This window comes from Motacilla alba, chromosome 5 (genome assembly GCF_015832195.1).
Source record: "Motacilla alba alba isolate MOTALB_02 chromosome 5, Motacilla_alba_V1.0_pri, whole genome shotgun sequence".
Classification (NCBI taxonomy): Eukaryota; Metazoa; Chordata; class Aves; order Passeriformes; family Motacillidae; genus Motacilla; species Motacilla alba.
Window position 1 is genome coordinate 15,825,598 of NC_052020.1, and position 21,996 is coordinate 15,847,593.

Genomic DNA, 21,996 nt, shown 5'->3' on the forward strand with positions numbered 1-21,996 from the left:
TCACCAAATCACCAGCGAGAGCTGGTTGCTCCCACTCCAAGAAAACACATTGCAACTTTTAAGCTGATTCTTGGGTTGCAATGGCATGTTGACCCTCATCTTTCTGAGCCCACATTCCTCTCAGGATCAGAAGTGTCAATTGCTTCAGTGTTTTGTTATGTGAAAGGGACATGATTGTATAAATGATGGTCGTCTTAGGGCAGCTTCTGCTGGAAACTAAAGGAAATAATTAAATGACATCTAGTGCTGGCAAAGGAAATGAAATGTGTGCTTGGACGTGGCTGGAGGCACTTCTCTGCATCATGATGGAAACCCCACCAGCATGCCAATACCCCCCACCCCAAGTCGGGCTTACATGGGGGACAGAAGCAGGAATTGCTCAAGGTGGTGACAAGGTGAGTTGGGTCCCTGTGTTCCCCATCACATCCTGGCGTGGGTGGGGATGAATCAATACCGTCATTGTCACTTATCACCCCATCCTGTCAGCCACGGGTCACACTACCTTGCTGCCAGGGTCTGCCAGGATTGTTGTTGCCCATCCCTGGCAATTTCAGCCTGCTGCAAAATAACTCGGGTGAGGCAAACAACGTGAGATTCCTGCCCTGAGGAGCAGACAGGGCCAGCAGCCAGGGAGAGGCAGGTCTCCTCCTCCCCAGGGTGGGTGCCAGGTGTGTCACTAGCCATGGGGGAGGATGGGCCAGGGGATGACGAAGAACATCCAACGCCAAGCAGGGTCAGGAGCGGGCAGGTGGTGTGGGGGTGGCAAGGATTTGGGCAGGGCCATGAAATGCGTGGGACACGGGGACAGGCGATGTCAAGCTTGGCAGCAGCCGACTGAGACAAGGTAGTGTGTAAGTAAACCCTAGTGAAGACACCAGAGCAGCTCAGAATCTTAAGGAGAGTAAATATATTTCACTTATTAAATCCTTTCTGGGTTTTGTTTTTAAACAGCTAGGAAAAAGATGGAAGAGCAAGACGTGATGAAAACACTCCACATTTTAAGGCTGCTGCAAATGATCCTGATGAGGATGGAGCCATGCTCAGGGCTCCTGCCTGTTATGACATCCAGTTGTGTCACACAGTCACCAGTGAACCACCCTCACCTGCCAGCAGGATCACGGTTTGCAGTGTGAGGGACACCAAAGGAAAAAATACCAGCCTTGGCCTTTTGCAACTCCACTTAGCATTTCCCCATGGTCACTGCAGCCCATGATGGCAGCCAGAACATGTTTCAGCAGGCTGCTGGCCAGCTGTGCCTCCAAACCAGCCCCAGCCAGCCGGCATGAATGGACTGGGGATTGCCACCACCCATGACGCCAAGGACATCTTCCCCAGTGCCCACAGCACTGGGACACAACGGCCAGGGCCTGTATGAGTCACCTTGTTGCGCTCAGTGCAACCCCTCCTCTGCTCCCAGGTTTCCCACCACCCAGAGCTGCTACTAAACCACCTTTTAGTCTTGCTTTTGTGGGCGTTACCCTGAAAAGGGTGTAGTTGTTTGGGATGTGCCAGTGCCACTGCAAAACGCACCCTCACCTTGCGAATTGTACATCACTTTAGGAAACGGTGTAGGGAGTGGGCGACGTCCTGGCACCATGCCGGGAAAAAGTTACCACTGCTTCCCTCGGGATCTCAGGGATGGTGAATCAGGCTCCACTAATGAGCTGCATCCAGCACCTTCACACCGGCACCAGCACCAGCGGAGGCAGGCTGCTTGAAACCAGACTTGCCCAGGCTTGTGCACCCGTAGGCTCTGCTCAGCTCAGACGGGAGAATGGTTTTCTTTTCTTTTAGCAACGAGTTTCAAAACCAGAAATGCATTTTCTTGAATTTGAAGATGCCCTCGAAAAATCCCACCCACAGCTGAGCAAAAAAATAATCTGTGTCTCTGAGCTGAAGCTTTCCTTGCCCTGTAGGTCATTGCAGTTCACAACATTGGTCTTGCTGTGGTAAATAAATTTGGGAGGAAAAACACTGAGGAAAGGGTGAAGGCAAACACAAAGCCATGTGTAAGGACAAAGAGACCACTGCAGCAACCCTGGCAGAGGTCTGCCAAACTGCAAATGGGAGACCTGCTAGAGCCTCCCAGAAATAAGGCATTTGAAACTGAACATGAGCCAGTGTGCTCCTGTGGCCAAGAAAACCAGTGGCATCCTGGCCTGTATCAAAAATAATGTGGCCAGCAAGGCTAGGGCAGCGATTATCCCTCTGTACTGGTGCTGGTGAGGCTGCACCTCAAGTCTTGTGTCCAGTGCTGGGCCCCTCACTACAAGAAAGTCATTGAGGTGCTGAAGTATGTCCAGAGAAAGGCAGTGGAGCTGGTGAAAGGTCTGGAGCACAAGTCCTATGAGGAGAGGCTGAGGGAGCTGGGGGTGTTTAGCCTGGAGAAAAGGAGGCTCAGGAGAGACCTCATCACTTTCTACAGCTGCTTGAAAGGGGACTGCAGTGAAGTGGGGGCTTGTTTTCCCAGGTAACAGATGACAGGAAGAGAGAAAATTGCAAGTTGTGCTAGGGGAGCTTCAGACTGGATATTGGAAAAAATTATTCCCTGAAATGGTGATCAGGCATTAGAACAGACTGGCCAGGAAAATGGTAGAACCGCCATTGCCGAAGGCATTTAAAAGCCATGCAAATGTGGCACTTAGGGACATGGTTTAGTGGTGGACTTGGCAGTGCTGGGTTAATGGTTGGCCTCGATGATCTTGCAGGTCTTTTCCAACCTAAAGGATTCTATGTTTATAAACTAAGCTGCATCAGGTTCCTGCCTGTGGAGCAAAGGGCAGATGGGACAGCCGGGTGTCACTTGCAGAGGAGACCCCAATCTCCCAGAGCTGGGGTGCTCTTCCGAGCTGGAGCTATTGGAGCTGAGTCATTTGACCCCACCTTGGGAATCCTCTCAAGCAGGCACCGGGGTTGCGAAAGCATGGCTGGGCCCCAGGGGTGTGTCACCCCACACCCATAGCTGGGGCTGCAGGGAAGATGCGCTGGTTCACCCCTTGGAGCTACAGGGGATGCAGGGGGCTAGGGGGACAGAGCAGCAAGGAAAGGGGCTCATCCACTGTGACAAAAATAGCAGTGAGGAGGGATAGATCCCTCCATTGTGTCTCACACGTTCTCTAGATACCTCAGCCATGGCACTCCCTGTTTGCTCCACAAACAAGGAAAAGTGTGTAAAAACCCCTAAGCCCAGGCTCGTGCTACTCTATCTTTTTAAGATAATATGGTGCAACTTTCACGGTCCCAGCCTATAAATACCCAGACGTGCTCCCAGCTCCTGGTTAAACATACCCACTGTACTTCTCAAGGCTTTAACATCAGGGCAAACATTCCACAGAGGCGCTGAGGGAGCCTGAATGCAGAAATCCTGTCTCCTTGCTGGAGCCACTGGCCTCCCAGCATGCAGGCACTGCAGTGTCAGCTCCAAAACTACTGGTGCCAAGGGACAGAGACAGATTAAAGACTTGGGGAATGAGACCCCTAGTCCCTTCCCATCCTGCAAGCACCCAGGAGAGGATCACTATTGCAACATTCCCTGACACAGCCCCATTCTCCCTTTTTCCCAATAAACTATTGGAAACATGGGACACGTAAGTCACTTAGAACAGCTCAAAAAGCAGTGACCCTCTCGCACTGGTTTGAGAGCAGTCCCAGATGAAGACACAAGCCTTGCTACCATGAAGCTCAAGCTGAGGCTCATTCATAACAGCAAAGCTTGCCTCTAATCCCTTGGAGTAAAAAAAAAACACACACAGCCTGGGTCCAGAGTTCTTTGCTGAAGCACTTTGCTGTGTGATGGTACGTGACTAGTATGCTGTACTCACCGGCCCATCCCTGCACACTGGAGCCCACTCCATAGCCACGGGATTCCAGCAGAGACTGGCCAGACTGGAAACGCTCGAGAAGGAGCTGCCATAGGTGCCCCAGCCTGGAGGCCAAGGTGCAGGTTTTCTGGCCAGCTACAGTTTCACAGCCACTTCAAAGAGAAGGGAGGAGGACTGCTACTTCACTTGCTCTGCCACAGGCTCCAGGAAAGCCTATAAGGGCCGTAGGGGAGGCCTGGGCCTGGTGTCAGGGCTGTCCTTTTTTATCTGCAAAGCACATTTGTAGAGGGGTTTAGAGCCCTTCGTGAGGGTGGGTTTGCTTGGATGAGGCCCTGGTGGGGCTGGTTTATGTCTGACCCACTCCTGCCCATGAGCATTCAGGGGGACAAGAGGAGGAGACCCGTGAGCTGGAGCCCACAGCAGCAGCAGCAGCAGCAGCAGCAGCAGCAGCAGCAGCAGCGATGCCTCTGGGGTCAGGCTACCGGTGCTGCGGACCCGCTATGCCTTGGCCCCTTGCCCGAATGAGCCACACGGGATTTTGCTGAGTCACGCAGTGCCTCGGGGCCGGGAGGGACACGGGTTTTGCTGACTCATGGTCAGTGGCACTCAGCTTGACCACACACCCGCAGGGGCAGGAGGGAAGCAGGTGCTGGCCAAAATAACGGGACCCACCAGCTTCAGCCAATGCCTCCAGCGATCGCTCCAGAAATCCTCATCCCAATGGCAGCCGTGCCCCACAAGGAAGCGGCAGGTTTCCTGAAGCCTGTCAGCTTGACCAAGATGGGGCAATTTGGAGAGCTCGTGGGACAAGATACAGCCCAGGGCAGAAATGCCCTCTAAAAATACTTGGGATGAATCACGGTTAGGGGGGTTAGCATGCACAGACCCAGGGCAGCAGGGTCCTGTGTGAGGCCATGGGAGGACAGAAGAGGCTTAGGGACAGAGTATGGGAAGGAGATGGTGGAAGTGAGGTGCCAGTGACATGACCCAGCAATTTTACAGAAGTTGCATAAACACAAATGTGACAGGAGAGGGACAGGAACCAAAGCTAGAGGTCCTCCACTCCAGCAGTGCCCAGCTCATCCCATAGGGTGCTACTTTCCCATCCCCATGACTAGCCACAAGCAGAGCAGAAAACAAGCCTCCCTGGCCCTCATGACTTGGAAGAGAAAATGTCTGTAAATCCGATTTAATTTTTATTGTTTTTCCAGCAGGTCTCGTGGCTCTGTAGGAGCTCTGTCGGGGCAGACTGGACAGAGATTAGCTGTGGCCTCCTGAGTTGGTGGCGTGACACCTCTGAGCCCTGTTACAACACTCTGATGGTGGTGAAGAGCCCACCCCGTGTCTCCTCGATGCTCAGTCTGTATTTTGAGGAAGGGGCAGACCTCAGGGACTGCTGGTGGCCGGTGCCCCCCCGGGCTCTGCCCTGCACCAGCATCATTCTGGGTGGCTGCAGGTGGCACAGAGCCACCACAGTGCATTTTGAGGGGTGGCAGATACGGCTTGACATCCCCTCCTGGCCCCCCACTGCACTTCCCAAAAAAGCTGTGGCCTAGGATATGCCCATCTTCCTCAGAAACAGCCAGCTCGGAGGGATTGGAGGGATGAGTCACCCAAACTGGAGGTGTCCTGGGGCCAGGGAGGAACACGGGGCTGGGGGGCTGCCACGGAACCCCCTGGGCGGGGGTGCACAGTGAAACCCCCGTGGTGACAGCGGGTGACAGGGTGGCCGAGGTTCTTGAGCAGCCGAGCCCCGCGGGGAACGGGGGGGTCTGCTGCCGGGGGCTGTGTGTGTCCCGCGTCCCCCGTCTCCAGGTCCCTGGGAGAAAAAACGCCAGATAACCTGGAAAGAACGAAAAAAAAAACCCAGCCCAGCAGAAGGAAGTCAAAGGCAGTCCAGAACGGGGCACGCGCGGCCGGGCAGGCATCTCGTGACTGATTTCACGGTGTTTATTCCCCTTTCCCGGGGGCTGAGTCACGGCCCGAGGCGCCGGGGGTCAGCTCGGGGGGAGCCGTGAGGCGGCGCCCCCGGCCCCGCGCCCGCTCCCCGCCCCGGCCCGCCCTCACGTGACGCCGCTGGTTGCAATTTTAGACCGTCAGCTGACTCCAGAAATCCGTGGAGAGGGGCCGCTCTGCCTACAAAAACAGGGACGGAAAGCGGGAGCGGCGTCGCGGCCTCTCTCAGCGTCGGGACCTCCAGCCTCTGACCCCTCGCCACCGCCGCCAGCAGCGCCATCGCCGCCATGGGCCCCCGCGGCCTCCTCCTGCTGCTCGCCCTGGCCGGGTCCTGCGCCGCCCTCATCAGGTGAGAGGAGGGGGTTCCTCGGGGGGCTGCTGAGCCTCCCGCGTTGGGGGAGACAAGGGAAAAGCACCCCCGGTGCTGCTGCAGCCGTGGCCTCCGAGCTCCTCTCACAGCCCTCCATAGCGGGTGGCTCCCCCTCCATCAAAGCAAGGAGGGGAAGGTTCGGAACATCCCCCCCATCCTGCGCATGGAGAGGCCTCGCCCCAGCTTCCCCTACGCCTGGTGACCCTCTGGCAGCCCCCTGGCCTTTCCCCCTATGCTCTGGCTTTGGGAAAAACACTGAACGCAGCGCGGCGAGGGGGATCTAGCATAGGGTGCTGGCAGGAGCCCATACCTCACCCACCTCGTACTGCCGCGTCCCCTTTATTGAGTGGAGGCCTACAAACCCCTTTAACAGGTGTTTGTTTGTCTGCCGTCCCCGCACAGGATCCCCCTGACCAAGTTCCCTTCCATGCGGCGGATCCTGAAAGAGGCGGGCAGTGAGATCCCAGATATGAATGCCATCACCGAGGCCATCAAGTACAAGCTGGGCTTTGTCGAGGAGGGTAAGCCCACTCCGGAGATTTTGAAGAACTACATGGATGTGAGTAACAACCCCCCTGCAGACCATCCCCAGCACAATGTCTCTTGTAGGGGTACCCATCCCAGGGGGGGTGAGACATGGCAGCCTCCCATCAGCCAAGAAGGCAAAGGAGGGAGGGATGTTGATCCTGTAGGACAGATTCATGCACCTCAGTGGCTTAGTGAGTGGGTACCAAAAGGTGCTTCCCATTATTACCAAACTAAAAATACTAATACTAGTAATTATAACAACAACAAACAACCCACTGCCACCCAAGCAGGAGCATTTCAGTTTGTGACCTATTTCCTTTCCCCTTTGTCACTAATTAACAATCATAAATAGGGGCCTGCTCACTTACAATCCTTCCTAGTATCTTCTGGCCACTTGGACTCTACTTCTGGCACGGCAGGGGCATAAAAATCATGCTGCACTCCTTGAGGATGCTAGCTCACTATGGTCCTGGGGATGCAGGACCCTTCCTCTCACTATCCTTCATCTTTTGTACTGCCCTGGGAAAAGCCATCCTTTATCTCCACTTTCTTGTCAGCAACTTAGGGAGCAAAGCGACCTGGGTGGTGGTGGAAAGAGAAGCCAGATAAAGGGCATGAAGTTTGCCCTTGCCCTGCTGCCAGACACGTGTGGAGTTTACTATTTCAGGGTTCCTTACCGGGCAGTGTAGGATATGAGCATTAGCTGGCAGAATAAACCTGGGCCTGGATATTTAGGCATTAATTCAGCATTTGTTTCCCCTGCTGCCCTTCTCCAGCAGCTCTTGTCCCCCAGCCAGCGCCGTCCTGTCCTGGGAAGGGCCACCGGTGTTTCAGTTGGCAGTGTTGAAAGCCAGGGCGAGCGGTTGTGTCACGGTGCTGTCTCTTGCAGCCGCAGCTCAGACCGCCACTCAGGGCAGCACTGTTTTCCCTTGTCACAGAGGCACCAATCCAACCTGTGGTGGCAGATAAGGGACCACTGGGTCCCTCCCAGCCTGGCTGAAAATACTTTTGCTGCCAAATGAATTCTTGGGACAAACCCCACTAGCCTGCCTCGTGTTCTTCTTGCCCTGGGATCCTTCATGGGTCTATGTATGTGAGAAATAGAGCCCCTGTACCGGGGGTTAATTTTCAAGCCCCAGCAAGAATTACAGAGCCACTGGAAGCAAATGCTGCCTCCCCATTATGGCTAATTGCAATGTTGCAATGGATTGTTAATTACTTAGTGAGCAAGCCTTGCAAACTAAGCTCACAGGAGGTGAACAGCTTTGATAATCCTGTTTTCTTCCCTTCCCCCCTTTCCCCCCCTCTTAATTAAGTACACGTGGGGTTTGGAAAGGCTACTGGCTGACTTCCTTTGCTAGCAGCCTTCTCTCCAGAACCCTGAACCAGCTGCTCACCAGGCAGGACACAGCTCCCTGCCTGTTTGGGAGGACTGGGGAAAAATGAGTCCATGTAGCACCTGCCTAGCATTCTCCATTTATACTCTCCTCTGTGGAGAGAGGAATACTTTGCCAACAACTTAGCCATTCAGGTTTCCTCCAGTCCCAGCAGAAATGTAGTCTTAGAGCAAAGGTGTATCCGTCAGATACCTGTGCTATGGGGACTTCTCCCAGTCTTTCACCCTGGAGGCCTAAATCCATCTCTGGTGGTGCTGCTCATGCTTGTTGCTCCCACCACTCCTCCAGTCTTCCACCTCTCGAGACTGAACATTTGTTTATTCCCCCCACTCCCAGAGCTGACCAGCAAGCACCAAAACCCCCAGCAGCTGTACCTCCACCTGCAGTGGGCAGTGCTGCTGCTCGCTGCAACCCACAGCTTCTCTGCAAACCCATGAGCAAAGCAGCTTCCCTGCCAGTTTCAGCTTTTCAATAACGCAGGTGTTTTGCTTGGCTTCCTTCCATCATTTTTTCTTATCCTTGTAGTGAACTGCTTGCTAGCCTGCAGATCTTCCCCCTTCTCTTCTTCTCTGTCTCCGTGCCCCAGATGTCCTCCCCCGCACACACCCATCCCACTTGTCCTCAATTTATCCTTTTCACACCTGCCGTAATGAACGCTGAAGGGGAACCTCCCTTCCAGAGGACGAAGGCTGGGAACCCATTAGTGCCAAAACCAAGAGGAAGGCAATGTCTAGATAAGAAGCTGATCCTCTATTCAACCCTAAGAGATTTTTTGATCTTTAATCCCTGCTTTTAGCCAGCTGCCTCTGCTCATGGCTCCCTTCTTCTGCTTTGCAGGCCCAGTATTTTGGTGTGATCGGTATCGGAACACCCCCCCAGAATTTCACCGTGATCTTTGACACTGGCTCCTCCAACCTCTGGGTGCCATCCGTGCACTGTTCCATGCTGGACATCGCCTGCAGTAAGTGTCACGGGTGCCGAAGCTGCTGAACAGCTTCTCCTTCCCTGCAAAATACAGAGCCTTGCATTGCAAGAGGAGAAACTGAGGCAGCAGCGTGAAAGGAGTTGCCAGAGTCTGATGGGCTTTTTAGGGTGAGAGCTGGAAATACAATCCCAGCTTCCTGCATTCATCCTCCATTAGTCCATTCCTGGGTTTTTTCTTTTCCAAGTAACCCCTATACAGGGCCAAATCTTCTCCAACAGCTTCAGCCCTACAGCAGGGGAGCAGCATCATCGCCTGTGATGTTTCTCCCCAAATTATAGACCAATGCTGCTGTTGTCCCATTGCGCAAGGCTGACTTTTTTTTAAGTCAGCCTCTTGCCAGATCTGATACAAACTGTCCTAGTTTCTGGTTTATTGCTGCACAGAGCATGTGTGTGCATGTTTATGGAGTTATAATTAACGAGAGCCAGGTAGGCACAATGAAATGAGAATGTCTTAGGGACTGCAAGGTTGTTTTTTTTTTATTCTGTGGCATTCCTATGCAATTAACTTCCACAGCTGAAGATGTCAAACCCAGCTACAGCAAAATGCCATTCAAAATCCGCTGGTTGTGCTGCTTAAGCAAAGTGGAGAAACCTGTGGAGTCAACAAATGCAACCATGAAAGGCATTCCACAGTTGTCATTGGGAGTGGAAATTTGGACTTCTTGTACACAGACCTTCTCTTTGCATATGTGAAATGAGATTTAGGATACTGACGGGGTGGTGAGGTTCAGACTTGTTATGCCTAGGGGGTTCCTGATTTGTAGCAGGGAGATGGTTTCTCAAGGCACTGCCTTGGGAGGTGCTGGGACCAAAGGGCTCATTTTATGAATATACAAGGAGCTTAAACTCCTGCCAGACTGGAATCCAAACTGGGACCTAGACAGCCTAGCTGGGAAACTGCTTGTGTAGCTCTGTCACTTTGTGCAGGGCTTGGCTGGTTCATCCTCAGCTGCTGTCTGCACCACTCAGCAGCCAGCCATGGGACTGCGCTGGCCAGCTCGTGACTCGGGAGGAGTCTGGGAAGGAGGAATCTGCCTGCCCGTAAAACCAGGGATATCCTACAGCTCCCAACCCAGCCAAGGGGAAAAGCAGCTTAGGCTAGGGGAAAGCCCTTCTCCTCTGCAAATAGAGGAATATTTTGAGTTCTTTCTGTATTAAAAACAATTATTGAAAAATTTCCAGCTACTCCTAGTAAAAGAAACAGATAAGTCCACGAGGTGAAAACGTTCCTGCCCAGAGCAGACTCTGTTTAAAGCCGCCGTGGTGTGGGGAGCGATACATTTTGCTCTGCTGACCAGCACACCACACCAACCACATAACCTCTAGGCTTTTAATACCCAGTGGCCAAATCGGATTTAACAGCCTGAATTGGATCTGCCCACCTAATTCCCCAGACACTGGAAATGTTTTACTAAGCAATCTGGGCTTGGCAAACCCTGGGTTCAGGCCCACCTTCACATCATTGAGTGTCCATTTGTCTGGATAAACTGGATGGTGTGGGGTTAGGTTTTGGGGAACTGTAGGTTTAAAGGAGCACTAATGCTGTGTGTCCCTTTGTATCCCCTTTCCCAACTGCAGTGGTGCACCACAAGTATGACTCTGCTAAATCCAGCACCTATGTGAAGAACGGCACCAAGTTTGCCATCCGCTATGGGACAGGGAGCCTTTCCGGGTTCCTCAGCCAAGACGTAGTCACGGTGAGTCACGACTGCCCCTGCCCCGTGCTGCCCCAGATTGCTTTCAGTAGAGTGCTTGGAGCTGTTAGATTTCAATGGATCTCCTTTCTTGAGTGTCCTGCTCGTGTAGAACATCCTTCAGTGCTGTGTTTCCAAGTCCTTTGAAATGACATGGTAATAATGACTGTTAGGGTAGCAATAACCATGGCAGGCTGAGAAGGGAGAAGGTATTAATCTGCAGGTCAGCAGGCTGGGAGTGGGGACTGCTCACATGGTGCCCCTGCAAGCATGGTCTCTGGCCATCCCTGCAACCCTTTTCCTGGTGACCCCAAAAACTTACCAGTCCAAGATTTGCCAACACCACTGCACAGACTGCTGGTGGTGCCCAGCTTGTTCTTGGCCAATATCCACACATTAGTGGATGCCCACATGGACAGCTGCCCAAACACAGACCAGAAAAGGTCTCTTTACTGCACCATCCTGGTCTCAGTCACGAACTGGTGCTTATACTTATAAAGGCTGGGTAACACCCTGGGGTTATTCAGTGTGCAGCTTGAGTTAGCTGTGTGGTGGTTGCTTCACAGTTTGCTTTTCAGCAAGCAAAGCCTGAGCTTTCTGTCCTGTGAAGGACAAGTGCCTTTCATGACTTCCTCCCAGGTACAGATGCTCGGGAGAGTTTGCCAGCTGCCCAACCGTCAGGGGTGCATGTGCTCTCAGATTACTTGCTCTCCTGGCAGGGATAAGAGCATATGTTTGCTTTCCAGGGGGGGAGAAACAAAGCAAGAGTTTTTGAATAAGCACATAAATCTGGGGATTTGGAGGTTTCTGTTTAGGTTCAGCTGAAAAGTATTGGCTTACCAATTTTGTCTGAATCAGAAAGAATCCAGGAGAAGCTTGAAGTGTGTGACTCTTGCAATATGCACTCTTTAGCCCATCCTTACAGCATCAAGATTTCAGACTAGCCTGGAAGCATCAGATGTTGCCTTTATGCTGCATCCAGAGATGCAGTAAGGCAAACAACAAACTTCATTGTCCTTAAAAAGTGTGGGCTTAATGCAAGGGCTAAAATGAGTCAGAAAGAAGATTGCCATTTTTTCTCTTTTTTGGTTTGTAATTGTCACCCTAATGCCTGTTTGCTGATTAGTTCTCCACTTCCCAGCAGCTCAGAGGAAGGATTTTGTGCCTCAGTTTGTTTGGGAAGTGGGGATGGCTCTTGTCAGACAGCACAGCTTGTAGCATTTGGTTACTGTCTGCACAGAAGCAGGAGAAACCTCTTGCATGGAGCTAAGCAATGTCCCACTTGTCCCAACCCTGCAGGAGCAGAGGTGACTCTGAGGGTCAGGGACCTTCAGTTTGGACACAAGGATGCATCCTCAGATGCACAACATGTTGTAGGCAAGCTCCCAGTCAGGTATAGTCTTGAAAGAAAGACATTGAAATAACCTTCAGAGTGACCCTCTTGGCTCCAGCCATTCTGGTGGGTGGAAGCAGCCACAGCAACCTCTGGTAACACTGACATCTGACCAAAAAATGCTTGTTGGCAGGTAGTCCAGAGTCCCTTAGCCCTAATGGTTTTTTGAGAGGGTGATGAGCTCATGTCAGACATCCTCTCTCATTCTGTGGAGGAGCAATGCCCTGAAGCTCCACACTCTGCAGGGCCGCTTGCTCTCCAAAGAGCAGCAGGTTCAGCCAGCCCTCTGCTGCTCAAACATCTCATCTCTATATCGCAGCCCAACCTTGGGATGTCCTTCAAGGACAGCAGAGGGAACCTAGCTGGCCATGGGGCACAGTGTCTCTCCCATGACTGCAGTGCAGATACACTGCACAGGAGATTACTTTCCTTGCCTCTCCCTTGGCCCTCTACATCCCAAGCCCTGGTGCCAAGCTGTGCCTTAGAGGCCCTCACCTCTTGGTCTGCCTTTGCCATCCGGTGTTTAACTGCTGGCTGAGGACACTAACAAGGAGGCCAGGCGAGCTGTGGAGTGCTGATGCCTCTCTGCACAGTGCTGGAGGGTGGCCACCACACGGCCATCCACTGGTCATGATTTTTGGTTGCTCAGTGTCAGGGCAAGAGCCAGCCAAGAGACAGAGACAAAGGATCTGTGACCTGGCAGGAGCACTCTGCTAAAGATGGTCTTAGGTTTCAGCCCTGCTGTGGACCAAGTGCAGGCAGGGTCTGTTGAGAATCCATGACTGGACAGAAATCTGCCTCCCCCTTGGGATGTGCAAGCAGAGCAATATTCAAACAAACCTGACACTCAGTGTTATCAGTCCGTTGCATTTTACTTTAAGTAGAAGCTCCATTGAACTTTCCGAGCCGCTGAGGATCAGTGGTGCCAAGGGGTGGCTTTTGTAAACCTGGAGTGTACAACTGGGGCAGGCGCTGGCGAGCGGATGCGTTGCTGCGTGTGCTTCCCCCCACATCCTGCCCTGTGGCTTTTAGCTTTCGCAAGGCTCGATTGCCCTTTCCTAGGGCAGTTCTCCAATACCATTAAAGGCAGCACTGCTGTCCCAGCCTTGCACTGTCTAACCCTGGGGGGATATTAGTAATTTACAGGGATCGTTATCTGCCATCAGGTAGGAGAGGCCAGCTTGTCAGTCCAGCCTGGCTCACTACAGGGCTGCTAGCTGCAGGCTGAGAGGCTGAAATTGTCCTAGTGTGGATGCTAAAATTGCCTGTGGTCAGCCAGAAGCTCACAAGCCTCCTGAACTGCTAGAGCCAGAAGCCAACAGATGCATCCTGCTCCCCATCAGCACAGCTATCCTCCTTTCTCAGATCATCTTTTTTTCTGGAGATCTGCCCTTGGAAGGCGTTTCAGCTTTCCAGTGGGGAATGCCAGTCCTTCTCATGGCTGGCAAGGGAGGTGACCTTTGAATTCTCAGTACTCCGCTTGCTATTTTCGTGCTTCATGCTCAACCTCACTTTCTTGGCTGGGTCTTCTCCGCTTTCATGGGAGGTCTCTGCAGGCTGGTGGCTCTTCCAAGAGATTCAGCAATATCCCAGGGATGTTTCTTATGTAGAGGAGATCACAGAGGTTGTGGGCAGAGGTGGGAGGGATTTGTGCTCCCAACTGAGAATGGGTGCAGCACCCAAGGAGGTGGAATATACAGATGACTTAGAAGATGTCCAGAGTGGGGAAGACAATAAAAGAAACAGCACAAAAGCTTTTCAGACTGGGAGGAAATGATGAAGTGGGTGATAGAGGAGGAGATGTAGGAGGCACAAATTGATATGAGTCCTCTGTGCAAAGAGGAGGGGCTGCAGAACAGCAAGGCCAGTGCTGGGACACTGCAAAAGACTAAAGGGATTCTCCTGCCCTTGGAAGTATGCTGGGCTTTGCAGGGACCTGGGAGGTTCTACTGAGCCAGAGTTGCCAGTCAGTCTCTTCCCCTGACAAGAGTGGCACCAGGGTATCTGGTTTCTGCAGCTGCCTACAAATGCAGTGGTGGAAGCAGGCAGGAGCGTGGCAACACATTGAGGGACGTGCTGCAGCCTGTGTTCAGTAAGGTTCTGTTACCATCCAGGTCCTCTGAGTCAGTTTTCTTTACAATCTGCTTTTCCCTTCCCTCCCCATCTCCCCACAGCTTGGTGACTTGAAAATTGTGGATCAGATCTTTGGGGAGGCCACGAAGCAGCCAGGAATGACATTCATCGCTGCCAAGTTTGATGGCATCCTGGGCCTGGCATTCCCAAGGATCTCTGTGGAGGGCGCCGAGCCTTTCTTCGATAACGTCATGAAACAGAAGCTGGTTGAAAAAAATATGTTCTCTTTCTACCTAAACAGGTAGTGTTGGGTTTGGTGGCACACCCCTGGTTGTGAGGGCAAGCCCAGTGGGCTTTTCTCGGTTTTCCAGTAGCACCTCTTGTCATCTGCTGTTTTACACTCTGGACAGCACTTCCCAGTTGGGGAAGTCACAGCAAGTTCTGCTTGCAGGAGTAGTCAGGCCAAAATCTCTTATGTTTGCTGCTCTGAAGTAAGGAGACGGGAAGTAGAAATGCGGTTCTTTTACTGATAAAAAGCTGGGTGGATCTGTGACCAGATTTCTTAACTGATGAATAGACAGAGGATGTTTCCAGAGGAAAGAGAAATTAAAATAAACAGGGCTGTGATCATGAGATTGATATTAGTGCAGTCCTCTTTAGAGAGGTAAACAGCCCTAGTCTGCTGCCAAAATCCATAAGCCATGTGGTCACCACCATGTCACCTCCCCGGCAAAGGTGCCCCCCATCAGTCATCACTAATGAGGGGGCCAGTGCTCTCTCACCGCTCTGGGAGATCCTCCTCTGCAGCTGCCAGCACCTTCCCACCCACTGCTGCTTCCCTCAGGACACCCATCACTTTTCTGGCACCACAGCAGCAACTCTGAACTACTTCAGCCCAAAAAGTAGCACGCCAAAAGCAGGTAGGGTAGAGAGGGCTGCTGCTGGCCATTCAAGCACCAGCCCTCCCCCACCACCGTATTTCTTCCCATCTGCTCAGCAGTGAGCTCTTATCTGATGGTAACCTTGAGGATTCACTTCAAGGCTGCTGGTTGGCAGAGTTGAGTGCAGATAACCTAATCCTGCATCAGCTGTGTCCAGCCCCGCACAGGCACTTTTTACAAGCTGATTTAGGAAGTTCCTGTGTCAGTGCTTAGTTCCCCTTTGCCATCTTCCTTCCCTGCCATGAGTTTCTTCAGCTTTCTATGAGAAAGTACCAGGTGAAAAGCTGCAGGGTGCTTTGGCTGGGCCAAAATACCCCCATTTCCCCATCCCAGCCTATCTCACAGTATCTGTCCTTATATTGACATAAGTTATCTGTCTCCAGTACTGTTAATGCTGTGCTTCACCTCCAAGCACCCCAGCAGGTGTTTGGGAGGCACTTGAAGCAGGTTGTTCTCGCCCTGCCCTTGATGTTCACAGGTTCAGTTGTTGTTTTTCAGAGATCCCTCTGGAGTCCCTGGCGGTGAGATGGTCCTCGGAGGGACCGACCCCAAGTATTACAAGGGCGAGTTCAGCTGGTTTAATGTGACACGCAAGGCCTACTGGCAGATCCACATGGACTCGTAAGTTCCCCATCCACCTGACTACATGCATGGGGTCACATGTGCTGAGAGCACATGCCTGAGGCTTCGAGACCCTCCTCGAAAAGGAATCATCCCTGTAACACATCCACACCAAAAAAAGCAGATTAAATCCCACCCTAGGGCTGGGTTGTTTGTTGCTGGAAGGAGACAAAAAGCAGAAGCCATAAGGAGATGTTCTGCAAAATCCTTTCCTCTTGTTCGTGGCTTGACCCTTGACCTTTGAAAGGATGCCTGCTGCATCCCTGTGAAGCGGAGAAGAATGCCAGTGTGCCCCATAGATTAAGCCCCAGTTGTGCTTAGCTCTCAGCAAGGCCTGAGCTGCATGGCTGTCCTGCACACCGCTCCGGAGGTGCAGGATGAGGCCTCAGGAAGCCAGCCCTTGACTGAAGGGCACGGCGCAGCAATCAGCGCGCATTGTTGGAGGCAGAGGGGAGGAGAGCAGGCTGAGCTGACGGCCGCCAGCCCCACGGTCTATTCTGAGCTCTCCCACGTGATGGGAACTTAAAAGTGCCCTGTGATCAGAGTGTGTCCTTTTCCTGGGAATTGCATCCCTCCCCAGCGCGGCGTTTCAGTTCTCATTTTCTCCCAGAGCTGCAGCGTTGGCAAAGTATGGCAGACCCTCGGCTAAAAGGCTTTGTCTTCCTGCACTGCTGTGAAATGCAATGCGGGTGAGAAAGCCAAGCAGCTCCTGGCTTGCCTTTTCTCTGCACAGGAACCCTTCCCTTGCCCATGGCTGTCACACCACCCCTTTAACCCTTTTTTTTCCTGCAGTAGCACAGGCCATAAAAGTCCATAATTCATTGTCCTTAGCTCTCTTCCATGTCCACTAGCTGTGGCACTAGCTCTGGAGTGCAGGTATCAGGTAAGGTACGCAGGCAGCATCCAGGCTCTCTGCAGAAATGCAGGAGAACTTCAAGGCACCTGCTCAGTCACGAGGAGACAACAGGGAGCCAGGGGGTCTGTGCATTCAGTTGGTGCTGCATCAGTGTTTTTGAACATCTGTCCTTCCTGGGTGTCTGTTACAGCCCTCCCTTGCCTGCCTGCGTACTGCTTCCTGCAGCCTTCTCTGGGAGGTCTTTAAGGGTTTTTTTAATGTCTCGGCATCTCTCCCCAGGGTGGATGTTGCCGACGGGCCAAGCGTGTGTGAGGGGGGCTGTGAGGCCATTGTGGACACAGGAACTTCACTCATCACTGGCCCCACCAAAGAAGTGAAGAAGATACAGCAGGCCATTGGTGCAAAACCACTCATAAAAGGCGAGGTGAGGCCGGGCTGAAAATGTGGGGGTCTATGGCCATCACAGTACCTATGCTTGCACCCTACTTTGTACCCAAATGCTTGTTGTGACCCTGGCCTTCTGCTCCTTCTCATCTTTGTTCCCAGCCTGTGCTCCTGGAAAAGCCACTGGCACAGCAGGGACCCCTTCATCTTTTCAACCTGAGCAGCATTCACTACCTTACTCATGCTCACAGTAGAAAGCCCAGGTCCCATGAACTTTGGGAAGCTTCGAGTCACCTCTGCCACCCATCTCTGGAAGTTGGAAGAGAAGGGATCTGAGTTGCAGCTGAGACAAAGGATTCGCATTAATATGAGTCCAGAGCCACTTTAATTAAAGTATATTTCATGCAAATGGCAACCCTTTGCATGAAAGTTTTCAACCATCAAAACTAATCTCACAAGACTCTATTCCCTCCCTAAAATTGTGGAAGAATATGGATTATAAAGACCCTGTATAAAAAAATTGTCTGCTCTGAAAGCCCTCCCAAATCAGAGCCATGAGCAGATGTTGGGCTTTTCTGCAGTGTCAGAGACCCCAAGCTGCAGCAACAGTTGGCTTAGGCTGCCATCATCCCCTAGACTTGCCATTGTTAATGAAACTGGCTTTGTCTGTGTACTGAGCCACAGCAGCCTCTCCTCTGGTAAAAATCCCCAGCCGTGCCACATCAGCTGTGGCACCCTGGGACTCAGTGGAGCCAAAAGCTGAATCCAACATCCTTTGGCTCCATGCCCATCCATAAAGCCCTCTTGCCCCTCAGCTTGGAGCTGTAGGCAGGGAGCAGCCTACTTACCCCAGCTCGAGCTTCTGCAGTCTGATCTGAGCTGGTTTTAGGGAAAACCACAGCAAAGATGTGACTGTGCTCAAGGAATACTGTGGGAGAGTGTGGGAGGTCCAATCTAAAGCATTCACTGTTGCAATTTCAGTACATGGTCCCCTGTGAAAAAGTGCCAACGCTGCCTGTCATCTCAATGAAACTAGGAGGGAAGTCCTTCAGCCTCACAGGAGAGCAGTATATCCTCAAGGTACGTCCAGGCAGATTTTTCCAGCCTTATGCTTCTTTCCCAAGGCCTGGGCTTTTGCTTCCATGCAACAAAACACAAGAGAAGCCAAAGCAGTGCTGGAGCTAGTGCTCAGGAAAAAATCTGAAAGGCTGGGGTGTCAGGGTAGTGGCACTGCAGATGGATCCAGGTAACCTCAAAGTCTCACAGGAATAAGAGCCCCTGCATAATGCTCATGAGGGATAGCAGGATGGTTAAGGAATGGGAGGCAAGCTGTTGCATCACTTCCAACAAACATTTAGCTCTTTTCTGCTGCATTCTGGTGCCATGAGGCCAGCCTTATTATAGCAGAAGCCACCAGCCTGTCATTTAAGCCATCCGAATCTACTCGCAAGAGCCATCTTGTGCAGACCTTCACCAATGGCTCTAGTTCAGAGCTGTGTGGGCTGGGAGGTTCATGGCCATGTGCAGCTTTGCTTGATGCTTTAGTGTTTAAGGGAGGGGGAGCTGGCTTTGCAGCCGTAGCAGCGGTGCGCTGGGAGTCACTTTGGCAATCTGTGGATCTCAGTCTGGGAGAGGCTGAAGCCAAGGCAGCCTTGCAGGTGTTCTTGCCAAGCCTGCAAGGTTGAGGGAAGGGAATGGCCTGCTTAAATTGAAGCTCTCACTCTTCTTTCTAGATTGGTGCACAAGGAGAGACTATCTGCATGAGTGGCTTTTCAGGCCTGGATATCCCACCCCCTGGAGGCCCACTCTGGATCCTGGGAGATGTCTTTATTGGACCCTACTACTCCGCCTTTGACCGTGATAACAACCGTGTCGGCTTTGCCACAAGTGCCTAAACAGCTGACCCCCACTGCCTCTGCCACACACACACTTAAACACACACACACACGGGAGCCGTAGAGAAAGGTTACCAGTATTGGAAATCCAGTGAGTGGAAAGGAGAAAAAAAAAAAAAAAAAAAGGAAAAAAGAAGTGGAACTAGATTTAAAATTACATGGAAAATAGTCATTAGTGCCCTGCTAGCTACTTTTTCCACTCTGAGTAAGTGGTGCTGGGAGGTCTCTAGCTGACAACTCCAGCTGGAGTAGTCCCTTGCTTTACTGCTAGGTCTTCCAGTAGTTCTTTTTGAGAATGAGTCTCAGAGCTGAACAAGGCCCTCTCACATCTCCCAGCGCTGGTGTCCTTCCTGGGGGAAGGGGGTGCAGCTGGCTGAAGCCAGCCCCTGGCACGTCTGTTCGTGCAGAGAGGCTGTGCTACAGCTCTTGGGTTTGGTCTTCTGTGCTGGGGAGAGGGACAAGGGAAGGCTGTCCTGCACATTAGTTCTTTTTGCTTTTTCACTCATGAAGTGGGGAGTGGATGGCCTGGGAGAATCTGTCTTTATGACCCCTCCTTGGCAGGTTGAGGCAGTAACCAGTAGGTCATTTCTCAAGGAGTTTGTGCTGGTTTGGTCCTAGGAGAGCATGTCCTGGGCTGCAGTGATGGGGAAGCATGGTAATGTGCCCAGAGGATGAGTTTCAGAGCCTAAGGGCTGTGGTGGTGTGTTTTGTTTAGTGATGGCATTAGTGAGAGAGCTGGGAGGCATGGTGTCCACATCCCTGACATAATGGGACATGGGTTTGTGGGGGGGCTCTAGGCAGTGGGACTTTTCAGTCAGTATGAATATTAAGGGGGTCAAGATAGGTTATAACAGAGGTTACTTGAATTCAGGGCCATAAAGGTCCAGCCTTCTGCTGAGCAAAGTCATGTGGCACAAGTTCTCTTGAGTTTAGTGACCTTCTCCCAGGTTCCCCAAACAGCAAATCTTCTCAGCTTCAACCACAGCCAGTGAGTTGAGAATAATGTTTCCTGAAGCAACTAAGTGATCTACAAGTTGAAATCATACTGGTAAAATCTGTGTTTGTTAGCTTTTGGAAACATGATTCACAGCATTTTGAACTGCCCAAAACTCAAGAGACAGTTGGCAGAGCCAGGCAACCTCCTGGGCAGGAGGATGCCATGGTAGCTGCTGGACTTACATTCACTTTCCCTGCTGCCCTGTCCCAAAATCCAACTGCCTTTAACACCCTCTGTACCTGCTTTCCACTTCACTAACACTGGTGAGGTCTGTTCGTGTCCAGCTGTGTTGCAGAGAGAGTGAAGCACAATCCTGCTTCAGATGTAGCTGATTTAGCTGTGCACACAGATCCTCCCAGAGAGTCAGGATCTGCACATGTGGAGCCACTTGCTGGGCTGGCACTGCTAGGCAAACACTGGTGGAGCTGGGAGGATGATAAAATTAGTTTTAAGCAGTACTGGAAAGCAGAAGAGAGCCTGCCAAGAATCCCAGCCCCTGTGCTGGAGTAAAAGACTCTCTTCATTTTCCCAGTGTGCTGGATCAGGTCCTGAAGTTAAGGGAGTGGCAGCAGATAAGGAACAAAGCTTGGAGTAGCAAAAAGATAAGATTGGTGGCGGCCATGACCTCAAACCAGGCTAAACAGATGGCAAAATCCTGGCTACCCAAAATTCCTGATAATCCTGCCAGCAGTAGCAGTGGGGCCAAAAAATTTTTTGAGAAAGGTCTTTGGGCAGTGAGAGAATAGACAGTTTTTCCCAGTGGAATAAGTTTGGCATTATAATCATGGTTCGCCTTGGAGGGGTCTGGCATGGACAGTGGGGACAGGTGTAGGCACACGTGGGATACATGCATTGTCCCCTACAACCCCAGATGTGACAAATGCTGCTCCCCAAAGCTTGCTTCTGCCTCCTCATAATCTTCACCTGGAGCTCTGCATCTGGACACCAAAGGACATCTGTTTTAGACTGGCCAGAGAACAGTAGCATGTTACAAAAAAAAAAACAAAACTTCAGTAGCTGCTCCAAAATTAGCAAATATTCAGCACCTCTCCAGAGATCTTCAGTTTCACACCAGTTAAGTGCTCCGAGCTCCTCCAAATTCTGCCACATCCTTTCCCAGACGCAGGATTTCTTCAGCATGGGAAGGCAGAGTTGGCCTCTTGCATACCTGCTGAACAGATCTGATGTGAGGTGGAAGCTTGACATGGACCTGGCAGTGGCTTTTGAACATCTTGAGCATCAGATTGAAGTGGGATGTGCAGCACAGCCCCAGACGGAGCCCTTGGGCCGTGGCTGTGCTGGGCGTGCGCTGCCTCCCGCTGCCTGTGTGGTCCCAGCACAGTGACTCCAGGTGGGCCCGTGTCTGTCAGCAGGCAGGAGGCAGCTGCCTGGGGAAGCGTGGCCCAGAGTGATGCCCCGAGTGACACACTGTAGGATAGGCTGGAGGACCAGTTCACTGCAGTCTTCCCTGAATAGGTCTCCTTCCCCTGTTCTGTTATTTGCATTTTTAAACCCATCTCTAATCATGAGTGGTTTTTAAAAATTATTTTGCTGTCAGAATTAATTGTCTCTTCATAGAAAATTGAAAAAAAAAATACAGTATTTTCCCCATTAACTCTGAGAGTGGTCATTCCTTTTGCAGTTTGAGTTGCCAGACTTTGTGGGTGTGCAGAGACTGGGTCTCCCTGACCTCTTGTCCCTAGACATCTGGTTACCCTCTTGTGTGGACTCCTGCGTGTTTCAGAAGGGCTTCTCCCCTTCTCTCTGATAAGGAACATGCTAGCACCCTGTTGGATTTGTCTTTTTCGATTAATTAAAACATAACTCAGCCTCTGCAAGGTGACATGACAATGCCACCTGCCTGACCCAGCACCACTGGGGCAGCGGGCACTCGCAGCGTCCCTGCTAGCCTACAGCCTTCTGGGCCACACCTCCCCAGCTGAGTATTGCCAAGGGTAGTCCAGTAACAGGGAAGTCAAGCTGTCCCCTGATCGTTTGGACCAGTTAGAACAAGCTTCTGTTTAGGATTAGAACAAGTTCCTGCTTAGGATTTGGAGTGGTCCTGTAGCAGCCAAAGCGGAAC

The 21,996-nt window shown here is 51.9% G+C and overlaps 1 protein-coding gene across 1 annotated transcript; it reads left to right on the plus strand.

Moving 5' to 3' along the window:
• The first annotated feature begins 5,771 nt into the window (after positions 1–5,771).
• On the plus strand, positions 5,772–21,528 carry CTSD (cathepsin D). The gene is made up of 9 exons (XM_038138710.1): positions 5,772–6,126; positions 6,550–6,706; positions 8,910–9,033; positions 10,638–10,756; positions 14,321–14,520; positions 15,659–15,781; positions 16,917–17,061; positions 18,003–18,101; positions 18,755–21,528. Exons 1-9 carry the CDS (start codon positions 6,065–6,067, stop codon positions 18,914–18,916), a joined length of 1,191 nt encoding a protein of 396 aa, XP_037994638.1. The 5' UTR covers positions 5,772–6,064; the 3' UTR covers positions 18,917–21,528.
• The last annotated feature ends 468 nt before the right edge of the window (positions 21,529–21,996 follow it).

What these genes read in the sequence shown, in the direction of transcription:
- CTSD (XM_038138710.1), top strand. Translation starts at nt 6,065, where the DNA reads ATGGGCCCCCGCGGCCTCCTCCTGCTGCTCGCCCTGGCCGGGTCCTGC. An exon ending in TCCTGCGCCGCCCTCATCAG is followed by an intron (nt 6,127 to 6,549) that starts GTGAGAGGAGGG and finishes GTCCCCGCACAG; the next exon opens with GATCCCCCTGACCAAGTTCC. An exon ending in TTCTCTTTCTACCTAAACAG is followed by an intron (nt 14,521 to 15,658) that starts GTAGTGTTGGGT and finishes GTTGTTTTTCAG; the next exon opens with AGATCCCTCTGGAGTCCCTG.